Consider the following 24,016-nt stretch of genomic DNA (forward strand, 5'->3'; position numbering starts at 1 on the left):
CACGCACATGTAACAGTATAGCTTCCGTCTCCCCTACCTGGGCTCGAACCTGGGACCCTCTGCACACAGACAACAGTCACCCTCGAAGCATCGTTACCCATCGCTCCACAAAAGCCGCGTCCCTTGCAGAGCAAGGGGAACAACTACTTCAAGGCCTCAGAGCGAGTGACGTCACCGATTGAAATGCTATTAGCGCGCACCACCACTAAGTAGCTAGCCATTTCACATCGGTTACACACACAAGCACGCAGGGAGGCTCCCGCACAAACACACGCACACCCACAGAGTGCCACGATTGTCTTCTTTAAAGAAAGTGGACCAAGGCGCAGCGTGTGCAAAATACATCTTCTCTTTATTTTGAAGATGAACATGAAACGAAACACTTATACAAACTATACAAAACAACAAACAACCGTGAAGCTACAAACGAAAGTGCACACACAAGCTACTTACGCTCAACATAGACAATTCCCCACAAACAGCTAAAGCCTATGGTTGCCTTAAATATGGCTCCCAATCAGAGACAACAATAACCAGCTGTCTCTAATTGAGACCCAATTTAGGCAACCATAGACTTTCCTAGATACCTACACTCAACCATAGACACAGCTAGCCTTCTATACTAAACATAAACCCAACTACTCTAATAAACCCCCTAACTTTACAACCACCCTAGACACTACAAAAACACATACATTCCCCATGTCACACCCTGACCTAACTAAAATAATAAAGAAAACAAAGAATATTAAGGCCAGGGCGTGACACAGAGTGTAAACAGACAGTCACTGAGAACAAGCAATCCAGTAAGATGAGTGAAGTATTGAGTAGTATTGTTTTTAATACTCAAATATGGATAAATGCACATCTCGAATGGCTTATTTTGATCAATCTCTTTATTTACTGACATGGACACACTTTGATCAACTTCTATAGATAGAATGATTCAGTTAGTATGATGAAATGTTGAAATCCTTGAAATTGCTCAATGATTTCAACATTATCACATTGCATTGCTGACCAGCAAATATTGCTCAAATGTCCTAAACCTCAGTTGGTGTTTGTTTGGGTTTGGTATATGTCCCTGAAAACACAACCCCCCCCCCCCCCCCCACATATTTTTAAACAAGAAAATAAGATCTATAACACCAAATAGGTGGAAATTGTGTTGTGTTATATGATGCAAGAAAACATCATATTTTTTGGTCAAATGTTATTACCATACAGAGAATCAGACAAAGATGTATGTTCAAGTTTTGTACACTTGTCGGATGCAATCCTCCTTTGCTGATCCTGGGGTAGTAACTGGCAAACTAGCAAAGAATATCAACAAACAAGCACACACGGCTACACTCTGCGCTAGAAGGCTACTCCGATTTACTCCTCAGCCTAAAGCAAAATCACACACTCAATCTGGCAAATTTACATTTGGTTTGGTTTGTTGCGTTGAAAGGGACTGATATTATGTTGATCTGATTAACAATTTCCAGAAATTACCCTTCGATAAGCCCCGCCCCAGAGTTTTGGGCAAACGAATTGTAGAGCTAAAATGAATAGAAACTGTCGTCGCGTCCGACACCTTGGACAAGCTCTCATTTCAAACGACAATGGCAAAAACTGAGAGTTTTAAATGGTTAAATCATTGAACAGTGCACCAGGGCAACTTGCTACTGTGATTCCTGAAATACAGAGCCTATTGATGGAGTCATTTTAAAAATCTGAAATAATACTTGTGTTACATTGTTTGCTTGCTCAGCTGGTTATTTATTTCTCAGTCTCATTGACAAAACATGTTCCTAACACTAGGTACACAACATGACCAAAAGCATGCGGACACCTACTCGTCGAACATCTCATTCCAAAATCATGGATATTAATATGGAGTTGGTCCCCCCTTTGCTGCTATAACAGTCTCAATTCTTCTGGGAAGGCTTTCCATTAGACGTTGGAACATTGCTGCGGGGACCTTTCAGTCACAAGCGCATTAGTGAGGTCGGGCACTGATGTTGGGCGGTTAGGCCTGGCTCACAGACGCTGTTCCAATTCATCCCAGAGTTGTTCGATGGGGTTGAGGTTAGGGCTCTGTGCAGGCCAGTCAAGTTCTTCCACAGCGATCTCTACAAACCATTTCTGCATGGACCTCACTTTGAGCTGAAACAGTAAAAGGCCTTCCCCAAACTGTTGCCATAAAATTGGAAGCACGCCCTGACCTTAGAGATCCTTTTTATTCTCTATTTTGGTTAGGTCAGGGTGTGACGAGGGTGGACAATCTATGTGTTCTATTAATTTGTTGGCCGATCTGCCACACTTATAGCGTCATACCCAAAACGACTCGAGGCTGTTATCGCTGCCAAACGTGCTTCAACAAAGTATTGAATAAAGGGTCTGAATACTGAATACTACTAATCCATGTGAGAAATTGCCAAGAAACTGAAGATCTCGTACACTGCGGTGTACTACTCCCTTGGAGGGGGAGTGAGGCCAAACAGGGTTTTATAAATAAGCATCAATAAATAAGCATCAACCAGTTGGTTTTGCGACGGAGATGACCAGTTTGCAGAGTAGTACAGCGTTGCAGTGATGTGTCCTTTAAGTCAGGATTCCTATTTGACTCAGCCGTACCTCCTTGCCTGTCCAACATTTCCTCATCGCCCACCCCTAATGCAACTAGTCCCGATGCTCCTCCCTTTTTTTCAATATGATTTCTCTTGGATCTGTTACATCTATCTATTGAAGTCTTTATCATACCAGACTGGTATGTCAAGGGTGTGTCAGACATTCAAATGACAATGTCTTATTTAACTGGCCACGATATGCTTGGTGGCCTATAACTGCACAATCAAAGAACAAGGGTTGGGAAAGCATTCCCTTGAACTTGACAGTGAAGCTGACCTTTGAGCGGTAATGCCATTTAAGTATTTGTTTATTTGGATTCCCATGATCTTTTCAGAGGTAGCAGCTATTCTTCCTAGGGTCCATAAAAAAAAGTAACGAAACACGGATCCACTGTTAGACAAGAGAAGTCCCACAAATTTTAAATACAACAACAACGAACAACACAACTTAACCAATAACGCGTGCGTTACCTACATACATGTGAATGTAGGGCGCGTTCCTCTGTCCAGGCGTTGCTGACGCATGCCACATCTTAAAACACCTGGATAGGTATTTTACATCAAATGTTACAGCAATCTTGTGCCCGGTGACACAGTCAATTACGTGGCACGAAACTATTGGTTGATGCACGCAACGTCTGAGCAGGGGAAAGCGACCTACAATGTGATAGCTACAGGACCAAAGCAACAGAGACGTTTAGCCTCACTTCATGCGTTTCTGAGTCAACCTTTAGGTCTTTAAAGCTAGAATCCTTTTAACACTAACAAAGCGGTCACCCCACCTCTGATTTGGTTAAAAGCTGATGGGCCTGGAGAACGGTAACCACTCTCAAATTCATAGACAGAGCTATGAATGCAGAGCTATGCATGCAAGGACTGGTCATCCATAATGTCAGCGTTATAGTTTTTGTTTATTTATATTTTATGTCACTAATGAGTCATGAGCAGAGAAAGTCTAAAATCAAGGATTTATTGATTTGATTCAAGACATAAACAACAGTATGACACAGCAGAGCAACAAACATGCATCTTATGTTACATTTTCTACTTGTAAATGTGTGTTCAGTAAATTTTCAGGAACCAAGAAAATATGTAAGAATGCTGATCACATCTGAGCAATTTCTTTTGCTAATAATTATAACATTCACTTCTAAATTCACTTTTCTCTATGAACACTTTTCCCTCAATAGTGAACTGCAATTCTTTCCAGTTGAGAATATTTCCTGGAGTAAATCTATTCAACTCCATATACAATTGTATTTCACAGGGAGAGATGACACTGTCCCAGAAGTGGACGTCGGTAACATCCCCCACAAAGGATTGTGAGGCATCAAAACCTCCGCCATAACTATCTTGCTCTTGAACTAACATTATACTTGGTGTGCCAGTTACAGATGCATCAGGTTGAAGAATCCTCCGTGCACTTCGCTTCCCATTAACCCACAACTGGGTCAGTCCAGTTTTAGAGTCCCAGGTCCAACAGATGGAGATCCATTCATTTTTTAAATCTGGCAAACTGAAGAAATCCAGTGAATGTCCCTTGATATGCACTCGGTACACACCCATGGAGCGTTTGTACAACAACAAATCATTGCTTTGAGACTGGGTTGCCAGAGAAAAAAGGGACTGGCCTCGTTCTAGCTCAGAGTTGAACCTCTGACACATGGTCATAGCAGAAATGGGCTTTGAGACGTTGGCATGGAGCTTTACATGTGAGGTGCTTGTCGCCATTGGGATTACGAACACTTTACCTGAGAGATCTGTAGGACATGTAGAGAGTCAAACTCACCATTAAATAATGTTATAACAAACCTGCAAGTCAATCCAATGCGAGTTAATAGTCACAATATTAAAAATGTTAAGGCTTTACGTCCAAATCATCTAACATGTATTGTGTAACTTGATGAAGTTACTTATAGATAGGGCAAACATTTTTAATATCGGGACTATTGACTGGCATTGGATTTGTGCCACAAATGCAAAAAAGTGAGCATTTGGTAACTGCAGACCTGGGCAGAAAATAGCTGTATTTTCTAGTTTATTTGTAAATACAAACTTTTCAAATACTTGAGGTAATCGAATATAGTTTATATGGCGTTTCAACTAAAGGCAAAAAAAATACAGGTCTCAGAAAAGGATTTTTGAATACCTCTCATAAAACCAAATAATATTCGAAGGTATTTGAATATGTGCCAGTTATATGAAAACAAAATAAAACATGATTTAATGGCTGCCAAATATTTGATGAAGAACCAAAAAACTACAACAGTTAGTTGAACTAGTCTAAATATATGATCATAAGCACATGGTTTGGAGAGCTTTTAGATATGCATCTTAAAATGACTAATACTTCTATTTTCATAAAGAGGTAATAAGGTAATACAGTATCACTTGACATCAAGTTCCAGTACATGTGTAGTAACTTTATGATTGTTACAATAGCAACAGTGTTGTTACATAGGACATTGGAAATTGCTTTAGAAATCCATAATGGAATTATTACACAAGTGGAATAAGGAACAGTCACTATTTCTCATAGTTACAAAGATTCTCAGCTCATTGCTATGCAATTACCAAAGTATTACGTATCAACATGCTAATATAAAAGGTGGCTCCAAAAGTAGTTCCAGTTTTATTACACAGGCACAAGAACAGTTTCATGTTATTGAGAATGCTCACAGTAACAAAATATGTCTATTACTTGTCGAAAGGAAACTAAATATCCCAAAACTGTCTTCTTGAATCGACTACAGCCAAGGTAGGTGGAAAATCCTGTTAGTTTGTCTTCTGAATAAACTATCCCTTTAAAGTTGGTATAGTGTGTGTTTGAAACAAGAACACACCCTCAGATGACAAAGGGGTTCAAAGTTGCTTTTGCTAAGCTTCCAACTTGCTGTTTGCAAATGGCTTTGAATTGAACCTTTAACCTTTCAGTGGCATGTTGAAAGAGTCATACAGTACAGTAGTTTACTATAACAACTAATTTATACTTACTGTATCTATACAAAACATCATTTGTTAATTGGTTTGATTTGATTATGTACACCTGAGGCAATGGACATTCAGGAGAATGGACATTTACAAAATGTTCAGATAGAAATGTATTGTGTAGATCAAATATGACTGTCAGATTGAAGATTGGAATAGTATAGGAGATTTTGTGTGCTCTATTTATTCTATTTCTATCTTCAACGTGCAGTTCCAGATACAGCCCTGCCATTAGTTGAAGGCAGCCAATCCAATAGTTTTAGAAAAGTGGTCACTTCCTGAGATCTGTATTCAAATACCTGTTTTAAGTAGTTGCTTTCTCAGATCTGTATCCAAATAGTTAAAAAACATAGTTACTTTCTGAGATCTGTATTAAACTAGTTTTGAAAGGTAGTCACTTTCTGAGATCTGTATTCAAATAGTTGTAGTCGTCTCCAAAGTAACTATTTGTTCCCCCTGAAAGATAGTAGCATTCACAAAACAGAGTTTAAACATGAATCCAGGTCTAAGAAACAGTGTCCAAGTAAACTAAACCAAAGCATGGATTTCTGTCAAACCTTGCCCATAGACTGTTAGCAGGGTAAGAATAAAATCTCTCTCAAAGAAACTCTCACCTTGATGTTCACCATAACAGCCATAGATCAGGGCCAGCAAAAACGCCAGCTTCGCCGTTAGAACGAGTGCACTGTAGAAAGAGAACAACAAAACACTGAAAGTATCACACCTACTATTATTAAATCAGCCATCAAGAACCCTTCTGAGTTCTTTGCAATTAAAAAAAAAAAAAATGATGCTGAATTGACTGTGGAGTTCACAAAAGTCATTGGGATTGAAAATTACCTCTCCATATTTTTGGGAATCCTGACGAAGGGAAGCAAACCAGTTTCACCTGAACCTCTGTTTTCCTCATTTTAAATCAACGGTTGGCAGGGGGGTAATGATTACTTGACCAATGGGGAAGAATACACACAACTCCCACTCGGGACATCCGTGTCATTTCAGGGGAATTTGAATGGGGTTGTTCATGTTTATCAGTCAGATTGAATCAAACCTTCAAGGTTATTCATCTCTGTTTACACATCAACCTGTGCAGACACACACTGGGAAAGAGTCAATAAAGACATTGTGCTTTTTCTTTCATTCTCCTCTGAAAATAACAAACTTTGCACTTTGCACAGAGTTCATCTGAATACACATTCTAAAATAAAGACAGAAAGTTGGAATGAGATAGTATTGCACTATTATTTTCAGAGCTTCTTATGTTTTCTTTCTGGCCTCAAACATATTCACTTAATTCACCGGAATACTGATTTGTACAATGACTTTTAGAGTGAAAGGTGCCATGTACATGAAATTATGACTATTGTCATTGTAATTTATAAAACACAACATTATCAATACCTGGTGAATGATTCTTGCTTTTGTTTTGCTAGCAGCTAATTAACTTATCTCCTTGAACACTTTTTCACCAGGAGTGAACTCCAATGCTTACCAGTTGAGAATACTTGTAATTAACACTGTAACAAGTATTGTAATAACTCATAGTTATACTACCATAACAACATGTAACTGGTGGTAATTGCAAACTGTAATTACAGAGGTTTAACAATGAATAAGAAGCTAAAACAGCTTCTATCCACTGGCCATAAGGCTTTTAAATTGCAACTAGTGCTCTCCTTCACACCTACGCTGCAGCTAAAATTATTATTGATTAGATATGTCACTAACACTACGCTGATGTTCATTGATTATTGATTGCCATTATGATTAGTATCTATATATGTATCCTGCTACTGGTCACCATTACTCCTGTTTACATGTACATATTACCATTAGTATATTACTATAAGTATTTAAATGTTCCTGCTACCAGTCAGTTTTCAGCCCTGTTTACAAGTATATCCACCAATCACGCTTACACTGACTGTCACGTTCTGACCTTTATTTTCCCTTGTTTTGTCTTTATTTAGTATGGTCAGGGCGTGAGTTGGGGTGGGCAGTCTATGTTATTTGTTTCTATGTTTACGTTTGTTCATTTAGCCTGATATGGTTCTCAATCAGAGTCAGGTGTTTTGCATTGTCTCTGATTGGGAGCCATATTTAGGTTGCCTGTTTTCACTGTTGGTTTGTGGGTGTTTGTCTTCCGTGTCAGTGTTTGTCGCCACACGGTACTGTTTCGGTTCTTTCACATTTGTTATTTTGTTATTTGTGTAGTGTTCAGTTTATATTATTAAAACATGAACACTTACCACTCTGCGTATTGGTCCTCCGATCCTTCTCGCCTCTCCTCGTCAGATGAGGAGGAAGAGATAGACAGCCGTTACACTGACACTATTGCACACACACAAACACACACACACAGAGACACACACAGAGACACACACAGAGACACTCACAGAGTGTCACGCCCTGGCCTTAGTATTCTTTGTTTTCTTTATTATTTTAGTTAGGTCAGGGTGTGACATGGGGAATGTTTGTGTTTTGTTGGTTTTGGGTGTTTTTATGGTAAAGGGGTTGTTGGGTATAGTATATGGGTTTGTGTGGAGTACATGTGTCTAGTGTTGTCTATGTATGTTTAGTTGTCTAGGAGAGTCTATGGTTACCTGAATGAGTTCCCAATTAGAGACAGCTGATTTCGGTTGTCTCTGATTGGGAGCCTTATTTAGGGTAGCCATAGGCTCTCATTGGTTGTGAGTAGTTGTCTATGTCAGAACGTTTGTAGCCTGTTGTATGTGCACGACGTTTATTAGCTTCACGATCGTTTGTTGTTTTGTTAGTTTGTATTAAGTGTTTCGTGTTTATTTTTCGTCATCTTTAAAAAATAAAAGAAGATGGCTTATTTTCCTAAAGCTGCGTTTTGGTCCATCAATCCTCCACACGATCGTGACAGAACTACTCACCAATACAGGACCAAGCGGCATGGAAAGCGGCAACAGGACCCACCTACACAGGATTCGTGGACATGGGAGGAGATACTGGATGGTAAGGGGCCGTGGGCACAACCGGGAGAATATCGCCTTCCTCGTGAAGAGCTGGAGGCAGCTAAAGCCGAGAGGAGGCGATATGAGGAGGCAGCACGGAGACAAGGCTGGAAGCCCGTGAGTACAACCCAAAAATTTCTTGGGGGGGGGCCTTAAAGGGAGTGTGGCGAAGTCAGGTAGGAAACCTGCGCCTACTCCCTGTACTTACCGTGGAGAGCGAGAGTACGGGCAGATACCGTGTTACGCAGTAGAGCGCACGGTGTCTCCTGTACGCGTGCATAGCCCGGTTCGGTACATTTCAGCTCCACGTATCGGCCGGGCTAGACTGAGCGTTGAGCCGTATGTCATGAAGCCGGCCCAACGCATCTGGTCACCAGTGCGTCTCCTCGGGCCGGCGTACATGGCACCAGCCTTACGCATGGTGTCCCCGGTTCGCCTACATAGGCCGGTGCGGGTTATTCCACCTCCCCGCACTGGTCAGGCGACGGGGAGCATACAACCAGGTAAGGTTGGGCAGGCTCGGCGCTCAAGGGAGCCAGTACGCCTGCACGGTCCGGTATTTCCGGCGCCACCTCCCCGCCCCAACCCAGTACCACCAGTGCCTCCTCCACGCACTAGCTATATGGTGCGTGTCTCCAGCCCTTTACCACCAGTGTCTAAACCACGCACCAAGCCTCCTGTGTGTCCCCAGAGTCCTGTGCGTCCTGTTGTTGCTCCCCGCACTAGCCCTGAGATGCGTGTCCCCAGCCCGGTGCTACCAGTCCCGGCACCACGCACCAGGCCTACAGTGCGCCTCAGCCGGCAGGAGTCTGCCGTCTGCACAGCGATGACTGAACTGCCCGTCTGCCAAGCGCCATCTGTGCCATCCGTCTCCCCAGCGCCATCTGAGCCATCCGTCTCCCCAGCGCCATCTGAGCCATCCGTCTGCAATGAGCCTGCAAAGCCGCCCGTCTGCCATGAGCCTGCAAAGCCGCCCGTCTGCCATGAGCCCACTGAGCCGTCCGCCAGACAGGAGCCGCTAGAGCCGCCAGCCAGACAGGAGCCGCTAGAGCCGTCCGTCAGACAGGATCTGCCAGAGCCGCCAACCAGACAGGATCTGCCAGAGCCGCCAACCAGACAGGATCTGCCAGAGCCGCCAACCAGACAGGATCTGCCAGAGCCGCCAACCAGACAGGATCTGCCAGAGCCGCCAACCAGACAGGATCTGCCAGAGCAGTCAGCCAGCCATGAGCAGCCAGATCCGTCAGCCAGCCATGAGCAGCCAGATCCGTCAGCCAGCCATGAGCAGCCAGATCCGTCAGCTAGCCATGAGCAGCCAGATCCGTCAGCTAGCCATGAGCAGCCAGATCCGTCAGCTAGCCATGAGCAGCCAGATCCGTCAGCTAGCCATGAGCAGCCAGATCCGTCAGCTAGCCATGAGCAGACTGATCCGTCAGCTAGCCATGAGCAGCCAGATCCGTCAGCCAGCCATGAGCAGCCAGATCCGTCAGCCAGCCATGAGCAGCCAGATCCGTCAGCCAGCCATGAGCAGCCAGATCCGTCAGCCAGCCATGAGCAGCCAGATCCGTCAGCCAGCCATGAGCAGCCAGATCCGTTAGCCAGCCATGAGCAGCCAGATCCGTTAGCCAGCCATGAGCAGCCAGATCTGTCAGCCAGCCATGGGCCGTCCCTCAGTCCGGAGCTGCAGTCCCTCAGTCCGGAGCTGCCATTCCTCAGTCCGGAGCTGCCATTCCTCAGTCCGGAGCTGCTCCTTATCCTGGTGCTGCCCCTTATCCTGGTGCTGCCCCTTACCCTGGTGCTGCCCCTTACCCTGGTGCTGCCCCTTACCCTGGTGCTGCCCCTTACCCTGGTACTGCCCCTTACCCTGGTACTGCCCCTGACCCTGGTACTGCCCCTGACCCTGGTACTGCCCCTTACCCTGGTACTGCCCCTTAGTCCGGAGCTGCCCCTTAGTCCGGAACTGCCCCTTAATGCAATGGGGTTAATGTGGAGGGGGGTCATTTGGAGGAAGCTAAGGAGGTGGTTAGGGACTGTGGTGACGTGGGGACCACAACCAGAGCCGGAGCCGCCACCGTGGATGGAAGCCCACCCAGACCCTCCCCTAGACTGTGTAATGGTGCGCCCGGAGTTCGCACCTTAAGGGGGGGGTTATGTCACGCCCTGGCCTTAGTATTCTTTGTTTTCTTTATTATTTTAGTTAGGTCAGGGTGTGACATGGGGAATGTTTGTGTTTTGTTGGTTTTGAGTGTTTTTATGGTAAAGGGGTTGTTGGGTATAGTATATGGGTTTGTGTGGAGTACATGTGTCTAGTGTTGTCTATGTATGTTTAGTTGTCTAGGAGAGTCTATGGTTACCTGAATGAGTTCCCAATTAGAGACAGCTGATTTCGGTTGTCTCTGATTGGGAGCCTTATTTAGGGTAGCCATAGGCTCTCATTGGTTGTGAGTAGTAGTCTATGTCAGAACGTTTGTAGCCGGTTGTATGTGCACGACGTTTATTAGCTTCACGATCGTTTGTTGTTTTGTTAGTTTGTATTAAGTGTTTCGTGTTTATTTTTCGTCATCTTTAAAAAATAAAAGAAGATGGCTTATTTTCCTAAAGCTGCGTTTTGGTCCATCAATCCTCCACACGATCGTGACACAGAGACACTCACAGAGACACTCACAGAGACACTCACAGAGACACTCACAGAGACACTCACAGAGACACTCACTCACTCACACCCACTTACACTTACACTACCTTTCAAAAGTTTGGGGTCACTTAGAAATGTCCTTGTCCATTATAATAACATCAAATTGATCAGAAATACAGTGTAGACATTGTTAACGCTGTAAATGACTATTGTAGCTGGAAACGGCTGAGTTTTAACTTCTTATGGCTGCAAGGGGCAGTATTGAGTAGCCAGTTAAATCGTGCCCATTTCAAACGGCCTAGTACTCAATTCTTGCTCGTACAATATGCATATTATTATTACTATTGGATAGAAAACACTCTTTAGTTTCTAAAACCGTTTGAATTATTTCTCTGAGTGAAACAGAACTCATTCTGCAGCACATTTCCTGACCAGGAAGTGGAATGTCAGAAATCGATGCTCTGTTCAACTTCCTGCCTATACATGGGCATGATACGTAAGAGTCTACGTACACTTCATACACCTTCCCCTGGTTGTCAAGAGGCAGTGAGAGAAGAAATTTCGTGTTTATCTTGGTCTGAGGTGGAATTAAAGCTCTTTGTATGACGTGACCGTCCATTTCCTGTTTCTGGAGCGCGCGAAAGGGGACATGGATTTGCCTTCTGTTTAGCTGTCGTTATGGACGACTAACATCTCCGGTTTAGATTTTATTTGATACACGTGACCATATCATCGTAAAGTATGTTTTTTCAATATAGTTTAATCAGATTATTGAAATTTTTTCGGGAGTTTTGCCGTGTTCCGTTCTCTGACTTTGTTGACGTTGGAGAGATCCGTGCCACTTGGCAAGTGCCCATGCTAAATCAAGAGGGAAATTTGCCGTTCCAGATCCAAACAACGACTGTTCTGGACAAAGGACACCTTGTCCAACATTCTGACGGAAGATCACCAAAAGTAAGAAACATTTTATGAAGCTATTTCTAATATCTGTCGTGCATGTGAACTGGTCGTCGGCGCCCAAGTGTTTCTGGCTATTGTGGCTACGCTAATATAACGCTATATTGTGTTTTCGCTGTAAAACACTTGATAAATCGGAAATGTTGTCTGGAATCACAAGATGCCTGTCTTTCAATTGCTGTACACTATGTATTTTTCAGAAATGTTTTATGATGAGTAATTAGGTATTTGACGTTGGTGTCTGTAAATATTATGGCTGCTTTCGGTGCAATTTCTGATTCTAGCTGAAATGTAAACTATGATTTATACCTGAAATATGCAAATTTTTCAAACAAAACATATGCTATACAATAAATATGTTATCAGACTGTCATCTGATGAAGTTGTTTCTTGGTTAGTGGCTATTTATATCTTTATTTGGTCGAATTTGTGATAGCTACTGATGGAGTAAAAAACTGATGGAGTAAGAAAAGTGGTGTCTTTTGCTAATGTGGTTAGCTAATAGATTTACATATTGTGTCTTCCCTGTAAAACATTTAAAAAATCGGACATGTTGGCTGGATTCACAAGATGTGTACCTTTCATATGCTGTATTGGACTTGTTAATGTGTGAAAGTTAAATATTTAAAAAAAAATATCTTTTGAATTTCGCGCCCTGCACTTGAGCTGGATGTTGTCATAAGTGTACCGGTGTCGGGCTGCACCCCAAACAGGTTAATGGAATATCTACATAGGCGTACAGATTCCCATTATCAGCAACCATCACTCCTGTGTTCCAATGGCACGTTGTGTTAGCTAATACAAGTTTATAATTTCAAAAGGATAATTGATCATTAGAAAACCCTTTTACAATTATGTTAGCACAACTGAAAACTGTTGTCCTGATTAAAGATGCAATAAAACGGGCCTTCTTTTGACAAGTTGAGTATCTGGAGCATCAGCGTTTGTGGGTTCGATTACAGCTTGATCGCTCCCTTTAAAAAAATGACGCACTGTGGCTGCCTTCCAAGCAATGAGAATTTTCCCAGAGAGGAGAGACAGGTTAAAAAGGTCAGAGATAGGCTTGGTGATGATAGGGGCAGCAACCTTAATTACGGCTAGACGTTCCGCTAGCGGAACCCCTCGACAACAGCCGGTGAAATGGCAGAGCGCCAAATTCAAATTAAATTACTATAAATATTAAACTTTCATGAAATCACACATGCAATACACCAAATTAAAGCTACACTTGTTGTTAATCCAGCCAAAGTGCAGATTTCAAAAAGACTTTACAGCGAAAGCAAACCATGTGATTATCTGAGGATAGCACCCCGCCAAACAAACACATGACATTCATATTTCAACCCGCCAGGCGCGACACAAATCTCAGAAATAACGATATAATTCATGCCTTACCTTTGAAGATCTTCTTTTGTTGGCACTCCAAAATGTCCCATAAACATAAAAAACGGTCCTTTTGTTCAATAAATTCCATCGTTATATCTCCAAAATGTCAATTTATTTGGCGCGTTTGATCCAGAAAAACACCATTTCCAACTCACGCAACATGTCTACAAAATATCTAATAAGTTACCTGTAAACTTGTTCCAAAAATTTCAAACAACTTTCCTAATACAAATTTAGGTATTTTTTAACGTAAATAATAGATAAAATTTAAGACGAGAAACTGTGTTCAATACCGGATGAAAACAAAGTGGAGCGAGCTCACCCCTAACAAACAGTACACTACACTCGACCCTTGTTCTGAACTGCCCTACTTCTTCATTTCTTAAAGGAAAAACATCAACCAATTTCTGAAGACTGTTTACATCTAGTGGAAGCGATAGGAACTGCAAGCAAGTGCCTTAGAAATCTAGATCCCCATAGAAACCCCATGGAAAACACTGTTACCTCCCCCAAAAATATTCTTGGATCGATTTTTCTCAGGTTTTTGCCTGCTATATCAGTTCTATTATACTCACAGACATTATTTTAACAGTTTTAGAAACTTTAGAGTGTATTCTATCTAAATGTACCAATTCTATGCATATCCTCGCTTCTGGGCCTGAGTAGCAGGCAGTTTAATTTGGGCACGCTTTTCATCCGGACGTGAAAATACTGCCCCCTAGCCCAAAGAGTTTAAAGAAGAAAGGGTCTAAACCATCTGACCTAGATGTTTTTTGAGGGTCAAGTTTAAGGAGCTTCTTTAGCACCTTGGACTCAGTGAAAAGGGAGGAGCATCGGTGCTAGTTGCATTAGAAGGGGTGGGAGATGAGGAAATGTTGGACGGGCATAGAGGCATGGCTGAGTCAAATAGGAATCCTGACTTAATTCTACTTGCACACAATCCCGGATCCGGGAGCACCCCCATCAGTAAAAAAGCTGACTAGCATAGCCTAGCATAGCGTCACAAGTAAATACTAGCATCTAAATATCATTAAATCACAAGTCCAAGACACCAGATGAAAGATACACATCTTGTGAATCCAGCCATCATTTCTGATTTTTAAAATGTTTTACAGGGAAGACACAATATGTAAATCTATTAGCTAACCACGATAGCAAAAGACACAACTTTTTTTCCCACCATTTTTTTCCTGCATAGGTAGCTATCACAATTTCGACCAAATAAAGATATAAATAGCCACTAACCAAGAATTAACTTCATCAGATGACAGTCTGATAACATATTTATTGTATAGCATATGTTTTGTTAGAAAAATGTGCATATTTCAGGTATAAATCATAGTTTACCATTGCAGCCACCATCACAACTCTCACCAAAGCAACTAGAATAACTACAAAGACCAACGTGAATTACCTAAATACACATCATAAAACATTTCTGAAAAATACACAGCGTACAGCAAATGAAAGACAAAGATCTTGTGAATCCAGCCCATATTTCAGATTTTTAAGTGTTTTACAGCGAAAACACAATATAGCATTATATTAGCTTACTACAATAGCCAATCACACAACAGCATTGATTCAGGCCAACAATAGCGATAACGAATAAACCAGCAAAAGATATACATTTTTTCACTAACCTTCTCAAACTTCTTCAGATGACAGTCCTATAACATCATATTACACAATACATATAGAGTTTGTTCGAAAATGTGCATATTTAGCGGCACACATCGTGGTTATACAATGAGAATAGTAGCCAAGCTGCCAACAATATGTCGGGAGAAATCTTGGGAGAGGCACCTAATCTAATCAGTAACTAATCCTAAACTTGACTAAAAAATACAGGTTGGACAGTAAATGAAAGATACATTAGTTCTTAGTGCAATCGCTGTGTTAGATTTTTAAAATTAACGTTACTACGATATACAGCATGCGTTAAAGCGAGACCACACCGAAATTAATGGCGGAATATGAGTTTAACATTTTTCAACAGAACAACGAATTAACATCATAAATAGTTCTTACTTTTTGATGAGCTCCCATCAGAATCTTGGGCAAGTTGTCTTTTTTCCAAAAGCATCGTTGCTCGGTTGTAGATTGTCGCCTTCAACGTTGGAATTAGCAGTAAACATTAGCCATGTGGGCCAGACGTGCCCAAGTCCCTAGAACGCAGCACAAATAAATACCCGAAAATCGCAATATACTGATATAAACTGATATAACTCGGTTTAAAATAACAACATTATGATGTCTTTAACACCTGTATCGAATAAAAACAGAGCCAGATATATCTAAGGGCTATAACGGGAGCTTTCTAGAACGACATCCTGAGGTCCTTTTTGCGTCATGGCGAAGAGAAGAAAGGGAGAACCCCACGTTGCCAGACCATTTATAAGGCCTCTGATCTGCCCAGCAACTCCATTTCAATTCTCACTATTCGCTGACATCCAGGGGAAGGCGTATGCAGTGCATCTCAACCAATAGAAGACAGGCAAATTAATAAACCGACCTCAGAACTGCCTGCAGAATTCAGCATTCTCACATCCTCATAGGAAAATTGCTCCAACTCGAGTTCTGTTTTACTCACAGATATAATTCAAACGGTTTTAGAAACTAGAGAGTGTTTTCTATCCAATAGTAATAATAATATGCATATTGTACGAGCAAGAATTGAGTACGAGGCAGTTTAATTTGGGAACGAAATTATTACAAAGTGCAAACAGCACCCCCTATTGAGAAAAGGTTAAAGGACACATCACTACATCACTGCCTGATCGCTCAGGAAGGAGACACGTTCTGTCTCCTAGAGATGAACGTACTGAAGTGGATTTAACAAGTAGCACAATGGCAGACGGAAGGGAGGGTGGTGCGGCAAGTGCCGCTTCTCCTACGAAAGCTGTTATTTTATCTAAAACATCAGGTGTACACCAACCCCAGCTAAGTAACTCATACAAAGATTTGAAGAGCAATGATGTGTTTTATCTCCAGTACATTGCCATGATTGTTAGTTATGTAGCTCCTCTACTGATAATCTCAGTGCGTCCTTTCTGGGATGACACAATCAATCTACTGCCGGAGAATATCAACACCAAACACATTGGTTCACCGTTCCACGGGAGCGGACAGTACACAGCATACCATAATTGTCACACCCTGGCCTTTGTTATATTTATTTTCTTTATTAGTTTAGTTAGGTCAGGGTGTGACATGGGGAATGTTTGTGTGTTTTGTCGAGTTTAGGGTGTGTGTATTGTTTAGGGGGTTTTGTAGTATGTATGGGGTTGTGTTCAGTGTAGGTGTTTAGGAAAGTCTATGGTTGCCTGGTTTGGGTCTCAATCAGAGACAGCTGTTTATTGTTGTCTCTGATTGGGAGCCATATTTAAGGCAGCCATAGGCTTTAGGAGTTTGTGCGTAATTGTCTATGTTTAACGTTTGTAGCTTGTGTATGCACTAACGTTTGTAGCTTCACGGTCGTTTGTTGTTTTGTTAGTTTGTCATAGTGTTTCGTTTCGTGTTTCATCTTCTCTAATAAAAAGATGTATTCGTATCACGCTGCGCCTTGGTCCACTCTTCCTCATCAAGACGAACGTGACAATAATGTTCTGAATAATGGCCAAGTCTACCTCGCTCCCTGTTCCACCGAACAGCTTAGGCGTAACAAACACAAGTCCAACATTTATCGGAAACTGTTAAACTACCTGTTCACTACCCTCCTGCTCTCCGGGGATGTGCAACTCAATCCTGGGCCTAACATCACCGAGCCAGCGATACTCACCGGAGTGGAAAGCAGTGGATGGCCTCGTCCACTGATCGTCGCCGCTGCGGAAGTGGGTGAGTGCTATAGTCCCATGGTTTCTCTCGACTCACCCGGCTCCTGGATGGAATTTGACTCTTCAAACATACCCAAGTCGCTATATGTGATCCCTTACTCTGCTTCTGGTACGCAAGCTGTTTTAATTAGTTCTCCGCATCCAGTGCAGGCGGGAGGGATTTTTAATTGCGCTACCGAACTTCCCCTAATCAAAACGAAACAAAACGGCCTAAACCCAGCCATTAGAAAACACAGAAAATGTATATATATTTTTTCTATTCTGACATTTCACATTCTTAAAATAAAGTGGTGAACCTAACTGACCTAAGACCGGGAATTTTTACGAGGATTAAATGTCAGAAACAACATAACAACACACAGGAACTCAAGTCATTCTGTTCACCTGATCTAGAACTCCTCACAATCAAATGTCGACAGCATTATCTACCAAGGGAATTCTCTTCGATCATAATCACAGCCGTATATATTCCCCCCCAAGCAGACACATCGATGGCCCTGAACGAACTCTATCTGACTCTTTGTAAACTGGAAACCACACACCCTGAGGCTGCATTCATCGTAGCTGGGGATTTTAACAAGGCTAATCTAAAAACAAAACTCCCTAAATTCTATCAGCATATCGATTGTGCTACCAGGGCTGGTAAAACCCTGGATCATTGTTATACTAACTTCCGCGACGCATATAAGGCCCTCCCCCGCCCTCCTTTCGGAAAAGCTGACCACGACTCCATTTTGTTGATTCCAGCCTACAAACAGAAACTAAAACAACAAGCTCCCGCGCTCAGGTCTGTTCAACGCTGGTCCGACCAATCTGATTCCACGTTTCAAGACTGCTTCGATCACGCGGATTGGAATATGTTCCGCATTGCGTCCAACAACAACATTGAAGAATATGCTGATTCGGTGAGCGAGTTCATTAGGAAGTGCATTGACGATGTCGTACCCACAGCAACGATTAAAACATTCCCAAACCAGAAACCGTGGATTGGCGGCAGCATTCGCGTGAAACTGAAAGCGCGAACCACTGCTTTTAACCAGGGCAAGGTGACCGGAAACATGACCGAATACACACAGTGTAGCTATTCTCTCCGCAAGGCTATCAAACAGGCTAAGTCCCAGTACAGAGACAAAATAGAATCGCAATTCAACAGCTCAGACACAAGAGGTATGTGGCAGGGTCTACAGTCTATCACGGATTACAAAAAGAAAACCAGCCCCGTCACGGACCAGGATGTCTTGCTCCCAGACAGGCTAAATAACTTTTTTGCCCGCTTTGAGGACAATACAGTGCCACTGACACGGCCCGCTACCAAAACCTGCGGGCTCTCCTTCACTGCAGCCGAGGTGAGTAAAACATTTAAACGTGTTAACCCTCGCAAGGCTGCAGGCCCAGACGGCATTCCCAGCCGCGTCCTCAGAGCATGCGCAGACCAGCTGGCTGGTGTGTTTACGGACATATTCAATCAATCCTTATCCCAGTCTGCTGTTCCCACATGCTTCAAGAGGGCCACCATTGTTCCTGTTCCTAAGAAAGCTAAGGTAACTGAGCTAAACGACTACCGCCCCGTAGCACTCACTTCCGTCATCATGAAGTGCTTTGAGAGACTAGTCAAGGACCATATCACCTCCACCCTACCGGACACCCTAGACCCACTCCAATTTGCTTACCGACCCAATAGGTCCACAGACGACGCAATCGCAACCACACTGCACACTGCCCTAACCCATCTGGACAAGAGGAATACCTATGTGAGAATGCTGTTCATCGACTACAGCTCAGCATTTAACACCATAGTACCCTCCAAACTCGTCATCAAGGTCGAGACCCTGGGTCTCGACCCCGCCCTGTGCAACTGGGTCCTGGACTTCCTGACGGGCCGCCCCCAGGTGGTGAGGGTAGGTAACAACATCTCCACCCCGCTGATCCTCAACACTGGGGCCCCACAAGGGTGCGTTCTGAGCCCTCTCCTGTACTCCCTGTTCACCCACGACTGCGTGGCCATGCACGCCTCCAACTCAATCATCAAGTTTACGGACGACACTACAGTGGTAGGCTTGATTACCAACAACGACGAGACGGCCTACAGGGAGGAGGTGAGGGCCCTCGGAGTGTGGTGTCAGGAAAATAACCTCACACTCAACGTCAACAAAACAAAGGAGATGATTGTGGACTTCAGGAAACAGCAGAGGGAGCACCCCCCTATCCACATCGACGGGTCAGTAGTGGAGAAGGTGGAAAGTTTCAAGTTCCTCGGTGTACACATCACGGACAAACTGAATTGGTCCACCCACACAGACAGCGTTGTGAAGAAGCCTCAGGAGGCTGAAGAAATTCGTCTTGTCACCAAAAGCACTCACAAACTTCTACAGATGCACAATCGAGAGCATCCTGTCGGGCTGTATCACCGCCTGGTACGGCAACTGCTCCGCCCACAACCGTAAGGCTCTCCAGAGGGTAGTGAGGTCTGCAGAACGCATCACCGGGGGCAAACTACCTGCCCTCCAGGACACCTACACCACCCGATGTCACAGGAAGGCCATAAAGATCATCAAGGACAACAACCACCCAAGCCACTGCCTGTTCACCCCGCTATCATCCAGAAGGCGAGGTCAGTACAGGTGCATCAAAGCAGGGACCGAGAGACTGAAAAACAGCTTCTATCTCAAGGCCATCAGACTGTTAAACAGCCACCACTAACATTTAGCGGCCGCTGCCAACATACTGACTCAACTCCAGCCACTTTAAAAATGTGAATTGATGGAAATTATGTAAAAATGTACCACTAGCCACTTTAAACAATGCCACCTAATATAATGTTTACATACCCTACATTACCCATCTCATATGTATATGTATATACTGTACTCTATATCATCTACTGCATCTTGCCATCTTTATGTAATACATGTACCACTAGCCACTTTAAACTATGCCACTTTATGTTTACATACCCTACAGTACTCATCTCATATGTATATACCGTACTCTATACCATCTACTGCATCTTGCCTATGCTGTTCTGTACCATCACTCATTCATATATCTTTATGTACATATTCTTTATCCCTTTACACTTGCGTGTATAAGGTAGTAGTTGTGGAATTGTTAGGTTAGATTACTTGTTGTTATTACAGCATTGTCGGAACTAGAAGCACAAGCATTTCGCTACACTCGCATTAACATCTGCTAACCATGTGTATGTGACTAATAAAATTTGATTTGATTTGATAAATTGTGAAAAACTAAGTTTAAATGTATTTACAGACATACATACCGCAGGAGGCTGGTGAGGGGAGAACGGCTCACAATAATGGCCGGAACAGAGCAAATGGGATTGTTTGATGCATTTGATACCATTCCACTAATTCTGCTCCAGTCATTAACACGAGCCCGTTCTCCCCATTTAAGGTTCCACCAACCTCCTTTGATGTATACAGAATATGCCAAATGACAGACACACAGGCCTTTTCTCAATTGTATACTCCTCACGTCCTTTCTTCGCTTTCCTTGTCTCCTTCTCAAAACCCATTGGAGGAAAGGTCAGAGGGGCGGGACCTCTGGGTTTCTCATCCTATGGGTTTTGAGAAGGAGACGAGGAGAGAGGACGCGAGGAGAATGCAATTGAGAAAAGGCCGTCGACAAATACCTTTGAGATAGTGTTGGTGGTGTCCTCATACAAGTACTTGGGATTTCACCTTGATGAAACTATGTCCTTTAAGGTGCACATTCAACTACTCCCTTTTTATTTAGGAACAAGTCTTGTTTTTCATTTCAAGCAAGTAAAGACCATGTTGTAGCCTTTTTTTTTGCCTTTGGTGATGTTCTGTACATGAATTGCCCAGGGTTTTACTTGCACACTCTAGACTCACTTTACCATGCTGCTACAAGATTTGTAACCAACACAAGACCTCTTGCACATCACTGTACCTGATATCAGTTAGCAGGATGGCCATCCTTAACTGTAAGGCGACAGACTCACTATATTTAAGCACTTTATTCACCCTACAGATAATGAACAACACCATCTGAGATCAAAGAAAGGGATTTTATATAATGTTCCCAACACAAGAACGGAGTTTGGTACGATATTTGTGCCTCTGTAACATTCTCACTCATCATTTTTCACAATTCATTCATTGATATCCGTAATCATGATAGCATTCACATTAATGTAGAAGTGTTTGGAAACATATTCTATTCATATTTACAATAAAAGTGACTCCAAAATGACAGACTGACCACGTCAATTAAGGGGAAAACTATGATCCTTTATTGATGTCACTTGTTAAATTCACTTCAATCAGTGTAGATGAAGGGAAGGAGACAAGCTAAAGAAGGATTGTTAAGCCTTGAGACAAATGATACGGATTGTGGATTGTGAATGTGCCATTAAGAGGGTGAATGGGAAAGACAAAATATTTAAGTGCTCTTGAATGGGGTATGGTAGTAAGTGCCAGGTTTTTCATGCTCAGCATTTTCCCATGTGTATCAAGGATGGTCCACCACCTAAAGGACATCCAGCCAACTTGAAATAGCTGTGGGAAGCATTGGCGTCAACATGGGCCAGCATCCCTGTGGAATGCTTTGACACCTTGTAGAGTCCATGCCCCGACTAATTGAGGCGGTTCTGAGGGCAAAAGCGCAACTCAATAATAGGAAGGTATTCTTAATGTTTTGTACACTTAGTGTACATTATCTAACATTCATTTATATTGGGTAAAATGTCATCTGAACTGCAAATGCATACAACAAGAAATGAGACTTCAATACACATACAGGTGAATTTGTCCAAATACTTATGACACCTTCAGATGGGTTGGGAAATGATACATAAAGTGCTTTCATTTCTAAACGGTAAAAAATATCTGTTATGAACATACCCTCAAATATAAGGTGACATTATTCTGTACTGTCAAATCCAAAATGCTGGAGTATAGAGCCAAATTAAAAGTTTTAGCTTCGCTGTCCAAATAAATACCTAGGAGTGTACTGTATATCCTTTCACCTTATATATATATATATATTCACATAATCTTTTCTTCCTCTGTTGCTTTTTGAGGGAGCCACAGGGGGCTGTGTTTGTACAAGCCAGCGGAACAAAAGGGGTCCAATCACCCAGGCTAGTCAACGTTTGATCAGCCCATTCCGCCACTTCACCCACTGCTCACACTAAGAGGAAAAAACAAAGATTCAACGTATCACAACCGGCAGTGATTGGGAGTCCCATAGGCCCGGCGTCGTCCTTGTTTGGCCGGTGTAGGCCGTCTTCATCAATAAGAATTTGTTCTTAACTGACTTTCCTAGTTAATAAATAAAGGGAAAAGTCTCCAAATAAACTGTCCAGATGGTCTGAGAGCAATTCCAAGATGGAAAAGTAGAAAACCCACCACTTTGGGGTTCAAATATAAGCTTCGCTTTTGTGCGTAAGGCTTGGCGATGTCAGCTGACTCAACAGAGCACTGTCACAATGAACAACTTCAAAGAATGTCTTTGTGTTAAAGATCTTCAAACAGCATGTAGGGATCTGATTGGCTGATGAGGCTGCTGGTGCACAGAACAGAGAATGGCAGCAGTGACCTAAAAGAACCCCAGGTCTGTTTGAATCTCTAGCTCAGAAAAAAGGGACACATGCTTTTTTCAGAGTACAGAATCTTTCTTTACAACAACGCATCCTTTCAGAGAGAGAAAGAGAGAGAGAATGAGAGATGGGAGAGCCCAAGCGGGTTGATACAGCGAGAGGGAGAGAGAGGACCATTCAAGCAGACAAAACAACTTTTGGTGACTCAATTTCAGTTATTGCCAAGGGCTAGATATTGTTTGTGATAGTTGACAATGCATCAGTAATACATGAACCATAACTGATTCTGTAGACTTAATATCAGAAAGTATGAATAGAGGGGACAGCAGCTTCCATAAGCGCTCTATGAGACAGCTGTTGTTCTCATTGGCATTAATGATGATGATGTCACTCCCATGTCCCCTCTCTGTACCCCAACAATGGTGACCCCCCAGGCGGGGGCTGATGTTCGCACAGATGGGTCCTTTCAGGGGGTTCCACTCCCAACCAGCAGCCGTGAAATTCCCCATTATTGCGGCTCTTTCACTGGGAAGTCTCATCTCTCCCTTGGGCGCCCGTCCTGCCCTGCCCTCCCTATTCAGGACGCCTGCCAAACACAGGAAGCAAACACAGGAACCAGAGTCTATCTCTGCTGGAGGGTCTGGTTTAATCCAAATCTGGTCTGGGTCTGGGTGAATAACAGCCTCGGCCTTAAGTAGTATACAGTGCATTGTGAAACTATTCAGACATCTTTCCTTTTCCCACATTTTGTTACATTACAGCCTTGCTGATAAATGGATAAAAAAAAAGTTTCCTCATCAATCTACACACAATAACCCATAATGCCAAGAGTGTGCAAAGCTGTCATCAAGGCAAATGGTGGCTAATTTGAAGAATCTCACATATAACATATTTATATTGATTTGTTTAGTTTTGAAGTCTTCACTATTATTCTACAATGTAGAAAATAGTTCAAATAAAGAAAACCCCTTGAATGAGTAGGTGTGTCCAAAATTTTAACTGGTACTGTATATACATTACCGTTCAAAGGTTTGGGG

General features: G+C 42.7%; 1 protein-coding gene across 1 annotated transcript; it reads right to left on the reverse strand.

The window, feature by feature from the left end:
• Nucleotides 1-3,571: 3,571 nt before the first annotated feature.
• LOC129852734 (serum amyloid P-component-like) lies at nucleotides 3,572-6,553 on the reverse strand. The gene is made up of 3 exons (XM_055918397.1): nucleotides 6,444-6,553; nucleotides 6,218-6,288; nucleotides 3,572-4,375 (listed from the first exon to the last, which is right to left on the reverse strand). Exons 1-3 carry the CDS (start codon nucleotides 6,449-6,451, stop codon nucleotides 3,744-3,746), a joined length of 711 nt encoding a protein of 236 aa, XP_055774372.1. The 5' UTR covers nucleotides 6,452-6,553; the 3' UTR covers nucleotides 3,572-3,743.
• Between the last annotated feature and the right edge of the window lie 17,463 nt (nucleotides 6,554-24,016).

This window comes from Salvelinus fontinalis, chromosome 1, assembly GCF_029448725.1.
Source record: "Salvelinus fontinalis isolate EN_2023a chromosome 1, ASM2944872v1, whole genome shotgun sequence".
NCBI lineage: Eukaryota > Metazoa > Chordata > Actinopteri > Salmoniformes > Salmonidae > Salvelinus > Salvelinus fontinalis.